The sequence below is a fragment of the Triticum aestivum genome, chromosome 4A, assembly GCF_018294505.1.
Source record: "Triticum aestivum cultivar Chinese Spring chromosome 4A, IWGSC CS RefSeq v2.1, whole genome shotgun sequence".
Lineage (NCBI taxonomy): Eukaryota > Viridiplantae > Streptophyta > Magnoliopsida > Poales > Poaceae > Triticum > Triticum aestivum.
This window is the reverse complement of record NC_057803.1, coordinates 437,202,669-437,225,068: the sequence shown is the minus strand read 5'-3', so window position 1 is coordinate 437,225,068 and position 22,400 is coordinate 437,202,669. Positions and strand designations below refer to the sequence as shown.

The window sequence follows — 22,400 nt, the reverse complement described above, 5'->3', positions numbered from 1 at the left end:
AAAGCTCGAGGTGCAAAATTCACAAAATTGAATCAGAGTACAAATGATTCAATCCAATTTAATTTCGAAGGTGATCCAGACACGTCAAACTTAGGGCGATATGTGCACGACTAGAGAATCCAGCGGTCGTTGCTCGGCCATGGACAAGATTTCTCCGCTGCATTTAATTGTTGTCCGCAATCGTCCAATATTATTGTCCATGTAGCACTGCTCAGTTTATTTTCATGGAGCCGTCGTACAATTATTGGAAAAGTTAGATGTTAAACGTATTTTGGGAAAGTATTATCTTGCTAAAGGAATTTGATGTGGTAGCATGCATTAGTCTTCGTTGAACTTGTACAAATCTTTAACCTCTAGAATATTTGTTTCTGTTTTACTGTTTCTGCTTCTGGAATAATATGACTCTATTGATCCTTGGCTTCTTTCTAATCACCAATTAGGATGCAATATAGGAAATCTTGAACTATCAAAACCTCCACCAACCACTCCTTGCTAAGAGAAGCACATTGTGAAAATATACCCCAACTACATGGTTGCGTGCTTGAAATTCCAGTGTGTGTGTGTGAGGGTGGAAGTGGTTGAGGATGCGACCCGGATGCACTATTGAGAACCGTATGGATAGATTGGACTAGGGAGGCTACTTGGAGTAGGGCAACGAAGAGGTGGGAATAGTGGTGAAAGAAGAAGAGTGTGATTGAGTGGTGAAACAATAATCAATAATGTTGTTGTTTTTTGTGGGAGAACAATGTTGTCTGTTGTGCATGAGTATCCTATAAACATACACAATTGATGTTATACTATTGAAATATGTATGGTCCGTTGTAACGCACGGGCAAATAGCTAGTCAGATGAAACATCCTAAATAAGAGGATTCGATCCATCTGGTGTTCTCAGGCCTTTGCTGATTGACCACGGGGCCTACGATCCATCTGGCAGCAAATTGTGTAACGTGAGAGGTTTGGTAAGCGTCGGCAGATGTTTAGTGAAGTACTCCCTCCGTCCGAAAATACTTGTCATCAAAATTGATAAAAAAAATGTATTTAAAACTAAAATACATCTATATACATTCCCTTTTATCCATTTCGATGACAAGTATTTCCGGACGAAGGGAGTAAGAGGTATCTGGTTTGTAAGACAAAATGCTTGAGACCGTGGTTTCTTTCTATGAAATGGAACCTAGGGTGAGAAGGGAATATAACTGATATACTGCATCAACAGAATTCCAAATCCTGGTTTGTAGAATGCAGCTCATGGTCTTTTTCGTTTGCTGACTTTCATCTCACAAATCCAACTCAAATTTGACAATGCCCGTAAAAACAGCCTCAAAATCAAACTAGTGAACAATTTCAACAGTTTGGTTATATTAAAGTTTTTAGCCAAAAGGCAGGCTAAATATTAAAGTTGAGACCCTAGGAGTAAGTGGGTCAGAAAAATATACAGCTCACTGGATAAAAAATGATAAATATTGCACCATTGAGTCACACGATAAAACAAATGATATTTTTCATCCACCAAAAGTGTGAAACCCCAGTAACACATTGTAGTCCATCATTTCATACACGAGCACAAAGAACAAGCAGAGTATCCAAAAAGAACGACAAACAAAATAAAGCTAATAAAAGCCGCAAAGCTAGCATAGAAAACATGTTTGGAAAAGAAAATCTGCACAAGTCTAACACCTAAGTTGGTGAGCATGCAACAGCTGCTCATATTCAGGAAATGTTTCTGCAATTCTCTCAATTAGGTCATCTGGCAAAACCTGCGCTTGGAGGAGAGCAGTATGTTTCTGAATCAGTGAAAGAACCACTTGTTGTATGTCCATTTCGTCCAGGGAACCTGCATTAGCCCCAGAAACAAATGTTCAAAAACAACCATTTGAGGTTAATATCAGAAGAAAAACTATTTTGCGTAAATATCAGATAAATAAAATGGTTCCAGAAGTTCACCCAGTTCAATGTCTTGGGTTTCTTCATCTATGTCTCCTTCCTCAACAACCTCGATTGACTCGCCAGCAGCAGCAGCATATCTTGCAAGGAATTCCTCTTCCGTCTCTTCTCGCACATCATCATCCTCCGAATCCTGATTGCATGCTCACGATCTTCAAGCAATGTGTTTGAGCTTAGAGAGAATATAGAAAACACGGTTCTATGGTACATTACCTCATCATCGTCATCGGTGTCTTCCTCATCATCGTCGTCATCAAGATCTTCTGCTCCACCACCATCACCATCGTCCCCGTCCTCTTGAACGTCCTTGAGATGAATGCAGGACTCCATCAATGATGTATAGCAGTCTTGCAACACCTTGGTGCCACCCATGGAAAGGGCCAGCAGTCGCTCAATCACAGTTGCTAATGTTAATACTGCATGGTGATTGCAAGCAGTAATAAGATGACACATCTTTCTTAGTCAAGAAAGCACACATCAACAAGACTCAAACTGTAATGATCAATAGATATATAGTTACTTACTGGCCAGTTTGATCTCAGATTCAGACGAGAGCCCAGGAGTAAACGAGCTACTTGAGACTTGTGCCAGTGCAGATGCCCATGCTGTATAACCATTGCCATCATCCTTGCATAAAACTTGCTGAATAGCATCTGGATAGCAAATGTAGCATGAAGAAATGGCCAAGAGTAGTGGCTTCCATATCCCAGCAGGGCTGTCAGATACACCCTTGAAATAGGAAAATGTTGCTTCCCCAAAGGTTACAGCAAGAGTCATTCTAGTATCTTCTGCTCCCAAGGAAAAATCTGGAGCATGCAATAGTGTATGGATGCATGAGCATGCCCTCCATGTTGCAGAGGGGTAGGCTGCAATGGCCCTGGTCACAAAACTAGAAACCCGACTAATGACTGAACTTTGTGATCCATTTGCAGATTGGGAAGGAAGCATCTTCAGAAAGAAACCAGAGGAGTCAAATCTTTGATGGAAACTGACAGCTTCTTTGATTGCGTTGAAAACTCCTTGATCCTCCTCCTCCTCCCAAGAGTCCCAGTATGCAATGATGTCTGCCCATATAACTACTAGCTCAAAGACCTTCATGTGTGTGATTTCTTCCATAGAAGTAATAGACCTCAGGATGAATTCAAGCAACACGGATGCATCATTTACACATGAAGGTGGTGGCAGTGCAGAATCTAAAGTCGGCTCCTGAAATGAACGTCAACAAACAGTCAGACAGATTTTATTGCACAGCCACCTACAGACATCACTAGATAGCGAACTTGACTTCCACTTTGCCAACATACCATCTGTTCAACTGGCAACAGCCAAGCTTTTTGTAATACTGTTGAAAAAGTTTGAGTGATAGCAGTCTGGCCTAATTGCCACGCACTCTTCTCATGTTCCTTGTTTTCATCTGGTGCAGAGCTATCCCAAGCTTGAACCATAGCTACCAGTGCAGCAAAACCCTGTTCGACAACCTACAACAATACGTACATGTAAACCAGTTAGAGCTATTAGGATTTTCCCTCTAGGGATTAGTTAATGAGGGATACTAGAGACAAAACGGTGGGTTAAAAGAACAGACATCCATAGCAACATGCAAACATGTATTTCCTTCAGAAAAAATCTATCAGTAGTTCCACACCAGGTTTATAATCTTTGTTATATGTTACTCCCTCCGTCCAGAAATACTTGTCCTATAAAGTGGGCAAGGGCCGGGCCGTCACCCCCCAAGTGGCGCGCCGTATCTTGATCCGGATACGGTGGCAAGTGAGCGAGGATCGGGTCGTCGCATCCTTAGTGGCACGCTACATCGGCGCCCGGGTGTAGTGGAAAATGAGCAAGGGTCTTAGCATTTGACTCGACGGGTGCGAAGGGTAAGGAAGCTAGCCGAGCCTAGGGGGATTTGCTTAGGTAGCTGGAACGTAGGGTCTCTGACAGGGAAGCTTCGGGAGCTAGTTGATGCAGCGGTGAGGAGAGGTGTTGATATCCTTTGCGTCCAAGAAACAAATGGAGAGGACAGAAGGCGAAGGAGGTGGAGGATACCGGCTTCAAGCTGTGGTACACGGGGACGGCTGCAAACAGAAATGGCGTAGGCATCTTGATCAACAAGAGCCTCAAGTATGGAGTGGTAGACGTCAAGAGACGTGGGGACCGGATTATCTTGGTCAAGCTGGTAGTTGAGGACTTGGTTCTCAATGTTATCAGCGCGTATGCACCGCAAGTAGGCCACAATGAGAACACCAAGAGGGAGTTCTGGGAAGGCCTGGAAGAGATGGTTAGGAGTGTACCGATTGATGAGAAGCTCTTCATAGGAGGAGACCTCAATGGCCACGTGGGTACATCTAACACAGGTTTTGAAGGGGCGCATGGGGGCTTTGGCCATGGCATCAGGAATCAAGAAGGAGAAGATGTCTTAAGCTTTGCTCTAGCCTACAACATGATTGTAGCTAACACCCTCTTTAGAAAGAGAGAATCACATCTGGTGACTTTTAGTAGCGGCCAACACTCTAGCCAGATTGATTTCATCCTCTCGAGAAGAGAAGATAGGCATGCGTGCCTAGACTGTAAGGTGATACCCGGAGAGAGTGTTGTACCCCAGCATAAGCTGGTGGTTGCTGACTTCCGCTTTCGGATTCGTGTCCAGCGGGATAAGCGTGCCAAAGTCGCTAGAACGAAGTGGTGGAAGCTCAAGGGGGAGGTAGCTCAGGTGTTCAAGGAGAGGGTCATTAAGGAGGGCCCTTGGGAGGAAGGAGGGGATGCGGACAATGTGTGGATGAAGATGGCGACTTGCATTCGTAAGGTGGCCTCGGAGGAGTTTGGAGTGTCCAGGGGAAGGAGAAGCGAAGATAAGGATACCTGGTGGTGGAATGATGACGTCCAGAAGGCGATTAAAGAGAAGAAAGATTGCTTCAGACGCCTATACCTGGATAGGAGTGCAGACAACATAGAGAAGTACAAGATGGCGAAGAAGGCCGCAAAGCGAGCTGTTGGTGAAGCAAGGGGTCGGGCATATGAGGACCTCTACCAACGGTTAGGCACGAAGGAAGGTGAAAGGGACATCTATAAGATGGCCAAGATCCGAGAGAGGAAGACGAGGGACATTGGCCAAGTCAAATGCATCAAGGACGGAGCAGGCCAACTCTTGGTGAAGGACGAGGAGATTAAGCATAGATGGCGGGAGTACTTCGACAAGCTGTTCAATGGGGAGAATGAGAGTTCTACCATTGAACTAGACGACTCCTTTGATGAGACCAACATGCGTTTTGTGCGGCGAATCCAGGAGTCTGAGGTGAAGGAGGCTTTAAAAAGGATGAAAGGAGGCAAGGCAATGGGCCCTGATTGTATCCCCATTGAGGTGTGGAAAGGTCTCGGGGACATAGCAATAGTATGGCTAACCAAGCTTTTCAACCTCATTTTTCGGGCAAACAAGATGCCAGAAGAATGGAGACGGAGTATATTAGTACCAATCTTCAAGAACAAGGGGGATGTTCAGAGTTGTACTAATTACCGTGGAATTAAGCTGATGAGCCATACAATGAAGCTATGGGAGAGAGTCATTGAGCACCGCTTAAGAAGAATGACAAGCGTGACCAAAAATCAGTTTGGTTTCATGCCTGGGAGGTCGACCATGGAAGCCATTTTCTTGGTACGACAACTTATGGAGAGATATAGGGAGCAAAAGAAGGACTTGCATATGGTGTTCATTGACTTGGAGAAGGCCTATGATAAGATACCGCGGAATGTCATGTGGTGGGCCTTGGAGAAACACAAAGTCCCAGCAAAGTACATTACCCTCATCAAGGACATGTACGATAATGTTGTGACAAGTGTTCGAACAAGTGATGTCGACACCGATGACTTCCCGATTAAGATAGGACTGCATCAGGGGTCAGCTTTGAGCCCTTATCTTTTTGCATTGGTGATGGATGAGGTCACAAGGGATATACAAGGAGATATCCCATGGTGTATGCTCTTTGCGGATGATGTGGTGCTAGTTGACGATAGTCGGACGGGGGTAAATAGGAAGTTAGAGTTATGGAGACAAACCTTGGAATCGAAAGGGTTTAGGCTTAGTAGAACTAAAACCGAGTACATGATGTGCGGTTTCAGTACTACTAGGTGTGAGGAGGAGGAGGTTAGCCTTGATGGCCAGGTGGTACATCAGAAGGACACCTTTCGGTATTTAGGGTCAATGTTGCAGGAGGATGGGGGTATTGATGAAGATGTGAACCATCGAATCAAAGCCGGATGGATGAAGTGGCGCCAAGCTTCTGGCATTCTCTGTGACAAGAGAGTGCCACAAAAGCTAAAAGGCAAGTTCTACAGGACAGCGGTTCGACCCGCAATGTTGTATGGCGCGGAGTGTTGGCCGACTAAAAGGCGACATGTTCAACAGTTAGGTGTGGCGGAGATGCGTATGTTGAGATGGATGTGTGGCCACACAAGGAAGGATCGAGTCCGGAATGATGATATACGAGATAGAGTTGGGGTAGCACCAATTGAGGAGAAGCTTGTCCAACATCGTCTGAGATGGTTTGGGCATACTCAGCGCAGGCCTCCAGAAACTCCAGTGCATAGCGGACGGCTAAAGCGTGCGGAGAATGTCAAGAGAGGGCGGGGTAGACCGAATTTGACATGGGAGGAGTCCGTTAAGAGAGACCTGAAGGATTGGAGTATCACCAAAGAGCTAGCTATGGACAGGGGTGCGTGGAAGCTTGCTATCCATGTGCCAGAGCCATGAGTTGGTTGCGAGATCTTATGGGTTTCACCTCTAGCCTACCCCAACTTGTTTGGGACTAAAGGCTTTGTTGTTGTTGTTGTTGTTGTATAAATGGTTGTATCTAGACTTATTTTAGTTATATATACATCCATTTTCAATCATTTCTAAGACAAGTATTTCCGGACGGAGGGAACACATTGTATTAAGAAACAAGGCCACTGAGTGGACTTAGGCTCTAATCCTTGAGCCTCACCCACTAGTATGTGAAAATGATAGTAGTGAGTACTATTGTGCCTGTATTGTCTGCAGAAAGCATGAAAGTGTTGACCGTGGAAATCTGAGAAATGAATAAAGCAATATTACCTGAGGCCATGGATCTGGTACAGGGGGCAGTAGATTTATAATAGTATTGGCAACGTTAGAGACAGTGCCAGGAATGTGAGCCACAACTTTCTCTTGGCCAGCATCGACTATTGTTCCCAGAAGCTGAAACAAAAGAGCAGACTCGTTTTCATCTTCAGCGCTTATCCTTTTCACAACAACTTGCAAAAGGGCAACCCAGTCAGGCGGAGCATAACCATTCTACAAAAGGCACACAAAAATATGTCAGTGGCATATTTACAGGCGACAAGTAGATTCCATTGACAATACCATGTCAACTCTTACCTCAATGAGTTCTGCAATAGCACCAGAAGCAGAAGCACGAACCGGATAACAAGTTACATCCTCGGCATCTTCCATGCTTAATGCCTTCATTAAAGAATTATAAATATCCGTGCACATAGCCTGCAGATAAGCAAAAAAGGAATCAGAAATTAAATATATGATGATATAATGAAATACAGTGATGAAGTCTCGTGTGTTAACTAGCCCATCCTACAACATGATGCAAGGATGAACACAATGAAAGGATGTACCTCTGGTAGGCACAGGGCAAGCTGCCCTATAATCCAGTTTGCAGTAGATATCAAATATGGACTACACGGATCTAAATAATACAATGGAAGAATCCGATTCCTGATCAAAGTAACCGCCAAATCTTTCCTCTCACTCAGAAACTGCAAAATGGGTTAATAAATCAGCAACTACTCTAATATAAGTTCAGAGGATAATGGAACCAGGGGCTGTGTCTCTCGTAGGAAGAGAGGTTCAGAAAATACACATCTTATCAGAGAACATTCTTACATCTTGGAGGCCTCCATATGCCATTAGGACACCAAAATAACTGAAATGAATGACAGTAAAGTGACTATTTCATAAGTATGAAACAATAGAAAAGCAAATAGTCCAGAGTCCACATGTATGCATGTGGCACAGATATGTCTAGATTTCCACAATCCTTTCTTAAGGGCCAAAATAAATAAGCCATGTGATCTTACTTCTGCACTGCCTTTGATGACGCATCTTCTCCATGAGAAGGTACAGGAAATTTTGACAGGAATGGGATGACCAATAGCTCCCCAATGCAGCTTCCTCCTTTTCCTTTGCTTTTGTCACCCTTCTTGCGTTTGGAAGCTGCAGATACAACGGGTGGGCCCTGAAACAAGAAACATGTGTTAGTATAAGTAAAACACCCATGCAAGTCTTGTTTTAATTTAATTAGTTCCCTGGATTCAAAAGAAACAGAAAAATGCATGAACTTTGTAGCTTGTGCAATGCAATCGCTGAAAGCATTTAAAATGCATATATATGCACGAAATAATAGTTTCAGATGCTGAACTGACTTGTAATTGTCTATACAAGGAATCAGCCTAACAATATGAAGTCACACACTCTGATATAACAATCTAATCTAAAACAATGACCTGGTGTGCCTAAAGGATATTGTTAGAGTTGTGTCGAATATTGTGTACAAGGTAGGTTACAGTTGGACTCTGAGTAGTATTGTGTTTAGATAGGATGTGGAATCGTGTCCTAGTAGGACACTTATATCCTAGGCCTCTCTTACATAGCAGGGGTAGACACACGATGTAACCTATGCCAACATAATAGCACCGGAACGCAGGGGAAGCCGGCGGCATGTGCCGGTGTCCAGGGCAACTGTGTGTGGTATTGTAGTGGTGTCATGGGATGTAGCCATATCGGTGAACCTCGTTAACAAATCTCGGTGTCGTGCTCGTGTGATTGCTTGGTCCTCGGATGATCGACGGAGTGCCTCGGATTTATTCTAACAAGTGGTAGCATGAGCAAGGTTTGAGATCAAGGCGGATCATGTTGATTGAGTGGACGGCTTGATTTTAGATCGGTATCGTCTACACGGAAATTGCGTAAAGAAATAAGTGTTGCACGGTTGAGATCGATTGGAAGAAATCAGGCGAAGAGCAATCTCGGCGAGTTGCGGGTGGAATCGGATCAGGCGGCTCGATCCGTTTGAGCGGCGGCGGCGTAATGCATGCACAACACGGCAGAGCGCTCGGCGCAGCGCTTGGAGAGTCCTGGAAGGTGCACGTGGCTGGCCTAGCCCTATGCCAGGCCCAGGTGGCGTGTTGTGGCCGGGCAGGCCGAAGGTGGTGTGTGGTACGCACGTTGTGCTCATGGAATCGCAACTCAGGTTGTACAGCAAAACAGCATCGTAGGATTTGTTATGGACAAAAAGAAAAGGGACGGAGTCCCTGGAGGAGATTCTCCTCGTTCCGAGCCAGAGATATGCAACATCAAGGCAGCCTAAGCAGATCCAAGAAAAATCCATTAGGAGACAAAGCAAGCTAGCATTGGGATTGAGCCAGGAGCTACGCCACGTAAAATTGCTACTACTACTGGGACGCGAGCACATAGGTTTGCTTCGTGTACTTTGGCATCGTGGAAGGAAGCTCAGTTGTTTTTTTCACAGGGTTAGTCATACAAAGAATCTGGTGCCAACAAGTATCAGATTTGAGGTGGAGAGGTTTGGCAGAACTGAAAACTTTGGGTTATGACAGACAAGGATGAAAATTTGTTGGCACAAGAGAGATGCTTGAAGGCGTTGTTGGATGTCAAGCCAGACGGACGATGAGGACTGTGAGGAGTTGCAGATGGTTGCAGTCAGAAATGTCGGCTCGGGTCAGACAATTAGGGCAGTTGTCCTGAACAGTCTGACGGATCGACGCGAGTCGGTTGGTACAGAAGATGGTGATGGGATCGGCGACGACGACGTAGGAGCGTGATGCTGATGGTGACCGACTTCTGGGACGTGGAAACACGTGGCGCAATCCTGAGGGCTTGGCGGCTTCGACAAGACTATGGTGCGGGGTTGATTCAAGACGGTGCGCACATGAGAGCTTGAAGTCGACGGGGCGCGAGGGTGGACTGATCATCTACCATGGAGTCATGTTGAAGGAGGAGTTGGATTGAGGGGCTACGGTGTAAGGATCCAGAGAATCGAAGCCTATTCAGCGGGAAAAGCGAGTGACATGTAGTTCGGACTGGAGCCCAATGGTCTGATGGAAGTGTGAAACTCGTCATCGGTCGGTGGTGATCGGTGGGACTCTGCAATGGGGGTTGAGTGGTGTGGTTTCACGACCCTTGAGACTCAACCAGGACAGCGGAGGCTCGACGCGGTAATAGCGGCGAGGCGTGCGGTACGCACGGGACATGGAGACGGGCCAGGGCTCTGGTGGTCATACATGTGATGAGACAACTGCGAATTTGACTCAGGGTGACTACAAGCAATGGTGAAATTCCTTCAACTTTCAGATAGGCGGTCAAGAAAGGAGCGGTGATATTGAGTTCAGGTAACTCTTATGTGTGACACTCAATATGTGAGTTATTCACTTACACGCAGGTCAGTGATCAGTGTGTGATGGCGTTGGACGGATACTCTGGAAGTTGGGAGCACAGACTAGAGTAAAGAGGAACTTAATTTTGCTCGAGTGTTGACTGTGGTCAAAAAAAGAAGGGACTACAAGTTGCAGGTGGAGTCATATGGAGTCTTTGGAGTAGCAGCGGTGCTCATGGGATAAGCTCAAGTCCAATGTACATGGAAGTTTGACGCATTAACGAATTCAAAGTGGTGAAGAATATTCGCCAAGGTGGAGTTTGTTAGAGTTGTGTCGAATATTGTGTACAAGGTAGGTTACAGTTGGACTCTGAGTAATATTGTGTTTAGATAGGATGTGGAATCGTGTCCTAGTAGGGCACTTATATCCTAGGCCTCTCTTATATAGCAGGGGTAGACACACGATGTAACCTATGCCAACATAATAGCATCGGAACGCAGGGGAAGCCGGCGGCATGTGCCGGTGTCCAGGGCAACCGTGTGCGGTATTGTAGTGGTGTCATGGGGAGGAGCGTCCATAGTCAAGCCCCGGGGATGTAGCCATATCGGTGAATCTCGTTAACAAATCTCGGTGTCGTGCTCGTGTGATTGCTTGGTCCTCGAATGATCGACGGAGTGCCTTGGATTTATTCTAACAGATATTATGTGCATCAGTGCACTATGAAAGAAAAATACTTAGATGACTGAGACAGTTTTTAGAGGGAATTTGCATGAAAATGGTCAATATCCATCAATTTGATGTATATATCGTTGTTGCAATCCGATATTCCAATGAAAAATAAGCTACTACAGAAAATAAAAATCTTTTCAAAATCCAAGATTTTTTTGTGGTATATGCGCAAGGGCGTCATATACTAGCTAAAAGATAATCTTCTTAAACGATATTGGCAAGGGAGTCCAAGGTGTAGCTTCTGTAACCATGATGAATCTATTCAGAATCTGTTTTTCAATTGTCATTTTGCTAGAGCCGTGTAGCGTAGCATCCAACCATCACCTCCTCGAGCCGTTGCTAATATGTTTAATAATTGGTTGAGGGGGCTCTCAAAAAAATTGCCGGATATGGTACTACTTGGAGCAGGTGCTCTATGTTGATCACTATTGCTTAGTCGTAGTGATATTGTTTCTGATAAAAAGGAACATTAACTCCCGTGTGCAAATTATGTGCATATGTACAAGACAAGCTGGCTCCGTTCCTGGTCAATTCTTCAGTGACAGAAAAACCAAGAGTTTCTGATAGTGGCATGCACATAGTTGCAGCAGGTTGTCAGTGACCCGTTCTCCCAGCAGCGGCCTAATCTCCATACTGTGGCATCTTGAGCCTTCCAGACGCATTATGATTGTGTTGTTTTTATGGCCGCATGCATCTTTCAGATGCAGAGGCCAGAGGTGAGCCTCCTTTTCCAAACCTCCTTTTCCAAAAAAAAATGTTATCTCTAGCAACTTATACTTTTACCAGGTTTGTTCCCCTGCGTGTGCTTGTGCATATTTCGCTGTGTGTGTTTATGATGCAGAGGCCAGAGGCCCAACTCTATTGTTCTTGTATCACCTAGATACATGGCAAAGAATTAATAAAAGTTTCTATTTCCCGAAAAAAGGGAAGAAAATTACAACCTTTGAGAGGGCTAGAACACCAAGTAAATTGATGGCACTTTTCCTAGCAGTAAATAAATCCTCAGCCCACCCTGAAATGTCATCCTGCCAAAAAAAATCAGTCAGACAACATGAACACAAGAGATAAACGAGTAATGTGGAATCATGTATTTACAAGTTCAGAGGGAAGATTCTTCCGCATATACTCGTCGGTATCCTCCTCCCAGTCAGCTATATCCTAAGTAACATGTAAAGTTGGGTCAAAATAAGTACATATTGGAAAGATGTTATTTATCAACAAAAAGGTAGGGAGCTAACCTTTTCATTTAATGCTAATGCTGGAAAAATTGCTGAATCCATAAGTGAAGAAAAATGGGGTGAAACAAGACGCCATCCCTGCAACCAAGAGAACACATGGCCATCAAGTTCAAACATTTCTGTTCCGACAATGCAGTCAAATTACTTGGTGTACACTTACAGGGCCTGTCTCCAATACACGGGAAATCACGTCAAATGTTAATGAAAAAATCCGGTCCGAGAGAGAATTGAGTTTCTGCAATCATTTATTCATTTGTAATTCAGAATCTTATCAAATACAATAATCAATAATGATAACAATGCCCATCACACCATTCAATAATCTAGAAAATGTTACAGGCTCATAATACTTGGTCTTCGGCACTATAGAACTTACACTTAAATGAATGCTTTGTTTTGATATTCTGATTACGCAGTTGACAATATGTAGCATCTGGCTGAGAACAATGAAGAGTAAGCATTCTGGAAAATATACTAGAAAAGAACAACAGCAGAGACAAATGTACATACTTATCAGCATGTTTCCTGTGACGAGTAACAAGTGTGCAAAATATAATAAGACATCTTTTTGCAATCTTGAGCCTTGCTGTAGCTGAATCTTCAGGAGGACTGTTGAAATCCAATGAATCCAGTACACGGAACATGTCTTTGCAAAGGGAAGGCAGGATCTGCTTCACCCCAGATGGCATGTATGACCTCACCTGCAGGAGTACCATAATTAGTCACACATTATAGGAAGTTAACAGCCAATCAACCAAGCATGCCAAAAAGAAGTCTATCACGTAGCACTATGACAATGTAAATATACAGGGCAAGCACAGCACTGGGAAGCAAAAGAATGGACTAGGTATGCACAGCATTCTCACATTGCCTAAACAAAAAAGAAAATATTGTTTTGAGCTTTGTTCAACAAATATACGCTATTTAGTATTCAGCCTACCCTTTCATTTCATATGTTTTCAGTATGTGATATTTATACTGTTAATACATCACAAAGAGGAAACAGAAACAGGACTTACAGTGAAATACATGCACTTGCATGTGATAAGTAGGAGCTGCTCATATGCCAGCTTATTCCCATCCTGCGGTAGTAGAACCTGTTGCACACACCATAAAATAGTCAACAAAGATCAGGGTGCGTATAATCTTTGGAGAACATCAGAGTGCATTAGCGAAGGACCTTGTCAGCAAAGTGGTGGAATGTCACTTGCAGTGGTACAAGAATCTCAGCTGCGATTTGCTCCAACTGCTCTGGAACAGGCTCCTTTACAACTTTCGGGTTCAAGAAATACTGTAAAATAAACACGGTTAGGTAAGAAACATTGGTTTCATTAATATATATGTTTTATTGACGGGTGTTAAATCATTATCAAATAATCTAACTAAAGAGATCCAAATGGGGCACAACTCTCAAGTAGAAGTTGATATGTCATACAGGCACGCTGATGATGAAGTCCAGAAATTGATTCAGGAAGTCATGAAAGTAAAGTATTCTCTAGTGGGTTGAATTGTCAAACAATGGCTGCGCATTTTGAACAGGAAATCCCAGAGAAAATAAGTTCCTAAAAGAAACAAACAACAGAGGGAGGTTAACTTTCTGTTTTAGTTCTTTATACAGATAAGGTGGGCAGAGTAATTCTGAAACAGGAATGTTCCTGTTATTTAGAATGCAGGGGGCAAAATGCTCTGAAGCCAGAGTAAGTGTGCATTCTTCTTGAGAGAAACCCAGAGGGTAAGAGGTTGGATTTCAGAAACATGTTGGACAAGTGCAAAGCACATGTAAATATGTAGCGCTCGTCCTTGGAAATTGAAATATACCTGAAAGGGGCGAAGGATGGCCTGGAGTACCGTGAGAGCATTAATGGTTTTCCACTCAGGATGCTGGCCTGGACTAATTGCATCGCTGCTCTGGATCACCAGCTTCAACTGAGGCACAAGTTGAGGCCACGAATTCTCCTTGACAAAATCTTTCTCCACGACTTGGCCAAACTGCCAGCAACAAACGGTAGCGTCATAAGCAGTTAAGAAACAACCTTACGGATGATGCAGCATGTAATATTTGGAGATACAGGGGCACATCTGCGCATACAACTTCAATCAGCACTCGAAGAATTGCAGGTTCCACTCGAAGCAGAGCCTGCGCGAGCTGGTCGCGAAACTCCCTGTAGAGATCGGACGACGAGAGCCCCCCTTCCCTGTTGCGCCGGACGAAATTCTTCAAGTAAGTCGCAGCAGCTATTCTTGTCCCTTGATCACCATCCCCTACAACCGCAATTCGAATAATCCGAATACAGCCATCAAACTCACTTCATAGCTAAAGCATGCTTGTGGCATCGCCAGAGCGACGGGCGCGCAACCAAAATTCCTGATGTATCGCTCAATCAAGCGCCTTGAAATGAAGCGCCGCGACGCTGCCGCTGAATTCCCCAGCAGCAAAGAGCCATGGGCTACCGCAAAATCGCGCGCAACTAAGCCTGCACGAGGGCACGAGATCTACTGGAGTGGTATGAGGCAGGGTACCTGCGGCGACGGCGAGGAGGGCGATGGGGAAGCTGGGGTCGCCGGCCGCGGAGATCCGGTCGAGGCCGGCGGTGGCGGCGTCCACGGACGCTTTGTCGGCGCTGAGGGTGGCGGTGAGGAGCCGCCGGAGCTCATCACCAGTGGCGGCGGCGGGGTAGGCGGCGTCGACCTCCATTGAGCACAGTAAACCCTAGGAAGTCCTTTGCCTCTTCCCGCCTTTTGACCAAGAGAAACGAGAGGGGGATGGAATATATGGCGGGAAAAGTTGCATTCCGCGGAGTACACAGGAGCACTCTTTTTTTTTTCCTGATGAGGAACACAAGATCACTCGAGAGTGGAGGCGGAGACCGACACTAGCTCAAAGTTTTTTCAGAGTTTTCGACTTGTCTTTTTTTTCAAACATATTCGACTTATTCACCAAATAATGAAAGCAATAGGGCAGCCGGCAGGGGATGGGACAATCAAGACGGCGCCAAATAACAATTTCATCAGGTAGCTCAATCAACTGCCAACAACAAAAAACTGCCAAGGATTGCTTTCATTTTTAGGTGCTTCTTCAAATTTTATTAGCGTTTGTGTGATTTTCTGAAGATAGAATAAGGTTCTTCCCGCTTAGACTGCGTCTAGTATTGTCAGAGAGCATGTGGAGGTATGTCTACGGGAGATATCGCGGGATCAGTAGGTGCATGTCTTTTTTTTTTAAACGAAGACGCACGAAGCGTCCGGCTTTAAATTAATAAAGCCACAAGGCAGCATCCAAACCAGTCATAATTCGTAACAACATGACACATAAGTTCAGCGGGCTCGCAGTCCCGGCAAAGTAGAGTACTAAAGTTCACAAGGACACTAAAAGCACATAACCATAAAGATACTAGACGCAAAAGCTCAATCTGACGAATCTTGAAGTCTTGCTCTTGTCGTGCATGCTTTGATCTGCTCCATGATCTCGTTCATGCGCCCCTCGTCACGCTGCTTCCCCAATGGCGCCCAAGCCTGTAGGAAAATATGACATTTGAAAAGAATCTCAGCTGGGTGAGCAGGGAATTTATGTTCGATAGTAATTTTGTTCCTCACAGTCCAAATGGACCAAAATAGCGCCCCAACGAAGCGCCACACCACACGCGCATTCGCACCCCTCTATGCGATTAACAAAGAAAGAAGGTCCGAGCTATTATGCGGGTTCCAATTCTGCTTAAATGTATCCCTAACAGCGCTCCACGCAAATCTAGCAAGGCAGCACTTGAAGAAGACATGGTTAGCGTCCTCCCCAAGACCGCAGATGGCGCATGTCCCGTTCGCCGGCCCGTTGCGTTTGGCCACATTATCCGAGGTTGGAAGACGGTTGCGGAACATTTACCACAAAAATATCTTGATTTTGAGGGGAATGCCAGCCTTCCACAACCCCCTGGCCATATCAAGCCCATTCCCCTCCGTAAGCTTCTCGTATAAGGATTTCACCGAGAATTTACGAGAAGTCGTAAGCTTCCAATCAATCTGATCTTGATCGTGGCTGAGACTCCATCCCTCGAGCTCAACTACCAATGCCTCCCAAGCCGTCGCCTCTCCCACTTCCAGAGGTCTGAAGAAGGAGATCGCCGGGGGGTGCACTCTGAGAGTGTGAGCGACCATAATGTGCGTGTCCGTGGCAAGCTGGTACAGCTGCGGGTAGGCCTGCCACAACGGAGTTTGACCCTTCCGGCAATCCAACCAAAAATGCGTGGACTTGCCGTTGTTGACTGCAAACTGGGCCCCAACCGCAAACGCTGGCCTTACCGCTTGAATGCCATTCCAAAAGGACGATCCTTTGGTCTTGGCCTTAAAGAGGTTGCCATCCGGAAAATACTTGGCCCAGAGAATATCAGCCCAGAGACCCTTCTCGTTTTGGGCAAGGCGCCACCACCATTTGGTAAGTAGTGCAACGTTCATCAGCTTCGAATTCATGATCCCCAGACCTCCGAACTTCTTAGAGCGACAGACCGCAGCCCACTTAACCAGATGGTATTTGCGCTTTATCCCAGTTCCTTCCCAAAAGAACCGCGCGTGAGGCGTGTCAAGCATGGCATGCACTCCATCTGCTAGGAGGAACATACCCATCGTAAAGATAGGCAAGGAGGATAAGCTAGAATTGGTCAAAATTAACCTAGCAGCAGAGGACATGAACCTACCTCTCCACGGACTAACCCGGTTCACCACTTTGTCGTAAAGTGGCGCCCAGTCGGCAATCGTCAAGTTTTTGTGGTTTATCGGTAGTCCCAAGTATTTGATCGGAAACTTCCCAATCTTACAATTGAGCAAGTTTGCGACTCTCCGACCTTCGTGATCATCCATCCCTATGGTTATCACTTCGCTTTTGAGGAAGTGTAACCCCCTTGATGCGACTATAGCTCCCACGTGTCGAGACACGACTTAGAGACATAATCGCATTGAAGGCATATGTCGCAAATTAGGCAATCTTCACAACATCCCATGTAATAATATTAAAAGGGGAGATAACATAGTTGGCTTACACTCGCCACGTCAACCAAGTACATAAATAACATTACATCATCCAAACACTCATGGCCCGACTACGACGCCAAAATAAAGAGAACCCAACATGCGACACGGTCCCAATCACCCCCAGCTGGGCACCACTACTGATCATCGGGAAAGGAAACGTAGTATCGTTGAGAGTCTTCGTCGAACTCCCACTTGAGCTCGTACGCGTCTCCTGGAGCGGAATCATCAGGCCCTGCATCTGGTGTAATAGTAATCTGTGAGCCACAGGGACTCAGCAATCTCGCACCCTCGCGATCAAGACTATTTAAGCTTATAGGTATGGCAAGGTAAAATATGAGTGGAGCTGCAACAAGAGACTAGAAAGTATGGTGGCTAACTTATTCGCAAAAGAGAGCGAGAAGAGGAGGCAAAGCGCGGGCAAGAAACTAGAGATCAACCTGCGCAAACATTACTCCAACACCGTGTCCACTTCCCGGACCCCGCCGAGAAGAGGCCATCACGGTAACACACTCGGTTGATTCATTTTAATTAAGTTAAGGTTCAAGTTATCTACAACCGGACATTAACAAATTCCCATCTGCCCATAACCACGAGCATGGCTTTCGAAAGTTCAATCCCTGCAGGGGAGTCCCAACTTAGCCCATGACAAGCTCTCACGGTCAACGAAGGAATAGACCTCCTCCCAAGACATTCCGATCAGACTCGGTATCTCGGTAATTCAAGACACTTCGACAGGTTAAAACAAGACCAGCAACACCGCCCGAATGTGCCGACAAATCCCGATAGGAGATGCACATATCTCTTTCTCAGGGCACACTCAGATGAGCCAGACGTCGGGTAGGCCAGCCCAGAGTTGCCCCTGGTAGCCCCGGACATCGCTCGGTGGGACCAACACTCAGAGGAGCACTGGCCCGGGGGGGGGGGGGGTAAAGTAAGATGACCCTTGAGTCTGTAGAACCCAAGGGAAAGAAAAGGCTAGGTGGCGAATGGTAAGACCAATGTTGGGCATTGCTGGAAAAGCTTTAATCAAGGCGAACTATCAAGGGGTTCCCATTATAACCCAACCGCGTAAGGAACACAAAAACCGGGAACATAACACCGATATGACGGAAACTAGGGCGGCAAGAGTGGAACAAAACACTAGGCGAGAGGCCGAGCCTTCCACCCTTGTCGTGGTATTTCTCACGGGGGGCTTGCGAGTAGACAGATGCCACAAGGGCTTAGTGTGTGGGTAAGACTGCTGCTGATAGGACCGGGAGCGGGTATGCGAGTAGCACGCGGAGGTTTACCCAGCTTCGGAGCTCTCCGGAGAGATAATACTCCTACTGCTGCATGTCTGAGTGTATCTATCTGGGGTGTACATCGGGCAGTACAAAGTGCTCCTGGAGCTGTATCTGGGATCAGTGCCAAGTGCATCTGATCTAGTATATGCATGCGTATGGCCGGCTCTAGTGGCCATGTGTGGCCATGGCTTGTGGCCGTGAGTGGCCTTGTGGCCAAATGAATGTGGCCGTGAGAGTGTCCATCCTCCTGGATGGATGGATGAGGCCTCCTTTTATAGTGTGAGGTAGCTTAGTATGTAAGCTATGTAGGTATGGTAGCTAGGTAGCTAGTGGCATGGGCAAAGGCATGGTGGGTGTCATCCTTGTCCCCTGGGTCACTTCATAAATAGTGCCAGGGGACAAGTGACACTATACATGATGGCTGAGATGACGCGCGAATAGTGTTCGGGTACATCTGTCTCGTCGGTGTCTCGTTGATGTCAAGTCGGGCTGAAGTCGGCAGCCGGCTGGTTGGCGCAGTCGGTAGTCGACTGGTTGGAGTAGTCGGTAGCCGGCTGGGCAGAGCAATCGGACGGGGAGCCGGCAGGAGCAGCCGGGCAGTCGGACTGAGGGGCTTTGCTAGCCCCGATGTCTTGAAATATCGTCTTGCCGTCCTTGGGGTACCCGTGGTCGATTACTCCGACAGTAGCCCCCAAGCCTCCGGGCAACTTGGCAAAGTTGGGCGGAGGTTTTTTGGCGAGTGTTCATGGAGATGATCATGAAAAAAGACAAATTTAGTCCATCGGATATATCAAATGTTTGCTTTTAGCACTGCAAGTTTTATACGGAGGGTGCCGACTCGGTTTCGTCCGAGCCCCCTTAATCTTTTTCGTGTTCCCTCCGTTTTTTGGCTTGTGCTCTTGCTTGCCGGACAGCCGCTCTGCGGTTTGTGGCTAAGAGTGGGCCGCGAAGTGGAGTGTACAGTACTCAGAGTCTAGGAGCAGATTCAACCGAGTAGATACTTGTAAAGGAAAACGGCCGGGTCGCCCGAACCGTTTTTCTTCCCGGACGTTTTTCGCATGGGTGGCCTCCAGCATTCACCCTTGCTAGCCGGACAGCCGCTCTGCGGTCTGTGACTAAGAGTGAGCCTTTGGTACTGCGCACGCTACTAAGCCGTCCGCGGGAACAAACGTCTCAGGCCAAGCGGCTAGCCCCCGGGCCAACTCTGGCTGACGCCGGGGCGAATAGTGATGCAACTGTAATAAAATGCGGAGATGGCCTGCCGAGCATCGCTCGAGGTTATCCGTGCTTGCGTGATGCAAAAAATATGCGGGTGAGGAGCTTACATTGATTTTTGTGTAGTCGCGGTCGTCGAAAACAGCCGGCACGACTCGGCGCTCGCGGAGCGCGTCGGCGCACCCGCTGGGTGTAGCCTTCGAGCCCCCGGGTGCTCGAAGGGGGGTTCCGGCCAGTCAGGCTCGACCGGCCAGGCGGCGAGGCGTCTTGCAACGTCCTTTTTCTTCTTTTCTGCCGGCTGGGGGAGCCGGACAAAACTCTTCTCTTGTCTGCAATCTTCGCGGGGGCGCGCCAGCGCACCCGCTGGGTGTAGCCCCCGAGATTCGAGCCGACTGCTGAGCAGTTGGGCCGGATCTCCCGGTGACTATTTTGTCTTCTTCTTCGCGGGGGCGCGTCAGCGCACCCGCTGGGTGTAGCCCCCGAGATTCAGGCCGACTGCTGAGCAGTCGGGCCGGGTCTCTCAGCGACTACTTTGTTTTCTCTTTTTCTCGTCAGCCGGCTGTGCTCAGACGGACCGACTCGTCGGTCTGCCAGGCAGCGAAGCGGGTAGACGAACCAGCCAGCCCAGCGGCAACGCGGGCTGTTGACCGAAGCGGACGGCTGGACCACAGTCTGCGAAGTCGAATCCTCCTTCTCTTTTATTTTCTCTCTCTCTCTCTTTTTAATCAGCCGGCCGTGGGCACCCGGCCTTTTCTTTTTTAGCCGGATGTGGGCAGTCGGATGCACACACATATTTTATTTTATTACACAGCCTTTTTCTCGGACGGATTGGGCACTCGGCCTCTTTCTTTCTATCCCAGCCAGCCTCTCTCTTTCTTTTTTCACGAGAAGCCGGCCCGCGGATTTTTCTCCAACCGGCTCTATGCAAGCAGCCGACCCTTGGACTTTTTCCTTCCCCTTTTTTTGTAGCAACCGGCTGTTAACTCGGTCAGCCGGACCTCTTACTTTTCTTTGCAATCGGCCTCTTCTTACTTATTTTTCTTTCTCCCAACCGGCAGCAGACTGCAGCAAGGAACAGTAGGGGCCGACTGGGGCGCCAGGCGCGGCCGAAGGCAGGGCAGCGAGTCGGCTATCTGGAGCCGGCCTGGGCCGGGTGCGCGGAGGCGCCGGATGCCGACCGCGGCGGCAGCAAAGGCCGGACGCAGCCGGAGTGGGGCGGAGGCCGGCTGCTCGAGAACCCATAGGGGCGGCGCAGGAAGTGGCTCGGCGAAGCGGAGCCGGCCAGCAGCGGCGAGGCGGAGCTGGCACGGGGCGCGCGTGAGGCAAAGTCGAAGGTGGCCGGAGCAGCGAACAGAGCTGGCCGGAAGGAGGCGGGGCACCGGGCCGACAGGCGGGTGCGTTCGTAGGAGGAACCGGAGGCGCGGGGCGGCAACCTGGTGGGCGCACAGGGTAGGAGCCGGCCGGGGCCAGCAGGCGGACGCAGGAGCCGGCCGTGTCCAGCAGGCGAACGGCAGGCGGCGACGCGGGAACCGGCGCAGGGCGGAGGTGCCAGGGCAGCCGGCCGCGGCAGGCGGCACCACGGGAGCTGGTGCGGGGCGGACGCGCGGCAGCGTGGTCAGGGGAGCCGGCGACGAGCGGAGCCGGCCCGGGGCAGCCGGCGACGGGCGGAGGAGCAGCCGGCGCGGGGGAGGCCGGCTCGCGGGAGGTTGGAGCAGAGGCGGGCGGAGCCGGCCGGGGTGCGTTGACCCGGGTGGCTAGCGGAACGGCACGGTGGACGCCCGCACGAGCGCGGAAAAGAGGCTCGGCCCGGGTGGTGCTGTCGCGGAGGCGAGCCGCGCGCGAGGAGCTGCAGCACGCGAGCGCGCAGACCACTGGAAGTCGCACCAGATGCGGAGCAGCGCAGAGGAGAAGGCACGCGCGGGGGCGCGGACGAGCGGCCACGGAGACAGAGGCGCGCGGCTACAGCGGAGCGGGCTGGCGAGCAGCGCGAGCCTCTGCCTGAGATGAGGACGAGCGCGGGCAAAACCGCGTGCGGGCGGAGGCCCGGAGCGGGGCGACGCGGCGACGCAAAAGTGAGATAGCAGTAGCAAGTATACATAAGTACGTAGAGCTAGCTAGCTATATAGAATCAATCGAGGTGCCAGGGTGCTTGTTTGCTTGCACGCTTCGCACACTCGTGTTGTAGTGGATATTGGATAGTGTATAGGCAGTGTTTGGCTTGCTGGCTAGCGTGTATGGAGGAGCGAAGGCGTGTTCCGGCCAGAGCAAGGCGCAGTGCGGAGGGGAGCCGACACGAGCGGCATGTGGATGGACACGGCCGACCGAAGCGAGGCCCTGTGCGTGGCGCGCGCACGGACTGACGGCCGGCATCGCAACGGTGATGACGAAGAGGCCGACGGCGAGGACGAGGGCGTGCCGTCCTGCACGGCCGCTCCAGGGGCGGGTCGAAGTCGAGCCCCCGAGCGCTGCCGGAGAGACGGCGCGACGCCGCGGCGGGGGAGATGAAGATGGTCCCGCCCGGACAGCGAAACCAGCAGCAGCGTGGTAGCATA

General features: G+C 48.4%; 1 protein-coding gene across 1 annotated transcript; it reads right to left on the bottom strand.

Moving 5' to 3' along the window:
* Positions 1 to 1,486: 1,486 nt before the first annotated feature.
* LOC123086237 (importin beta-like SAD2 homolog) lies at positions 1,487 to 15,091 on the bottom strand. Its single transcript, XM_044507957.1, has 21 exons — positions 14,852 to 15,091; positions 14,421 to 14,593; positions 14,150 to 14,320; positions 13,512 to 13,622; positions 13,351 to 13,428; positions 12,842 to 13,032; positions 12,708 to 12,768; positions 12,492 to 12,566; positions 12,332 to 12,409; positions 12,189 to 12,251; positions 12,035 to 12,118; positions 8,049 to 8,206; positions 7,855 to 7,894; positions 7,587 to 7,727; positions 7,336 to 7,455; positions 7,033 to 7,251; positions 3,251 to 3,424; positions 2,471 to 3,152; positions 2,160 to 2,362; positions 1,947 to 2,079; positions 1,487 to 1,836 (listed from the first exon to the last, which is right to left on the bottom strand). Exons 1-21 carry the CDS (start codon positions 15,024 to 15,026, stop codon positions 1,673 to 1,675), a joined length of 3,294 nt encoding a protein of 1,097 aa, XP_044363892.1. The 5' UTR covers positions 15,027 to 15,091; the 3' UTR covers positions 1,487 to 1,672.
* Positions 15,092 to 22,400: the final 7,309 nt, after the last annotated feature.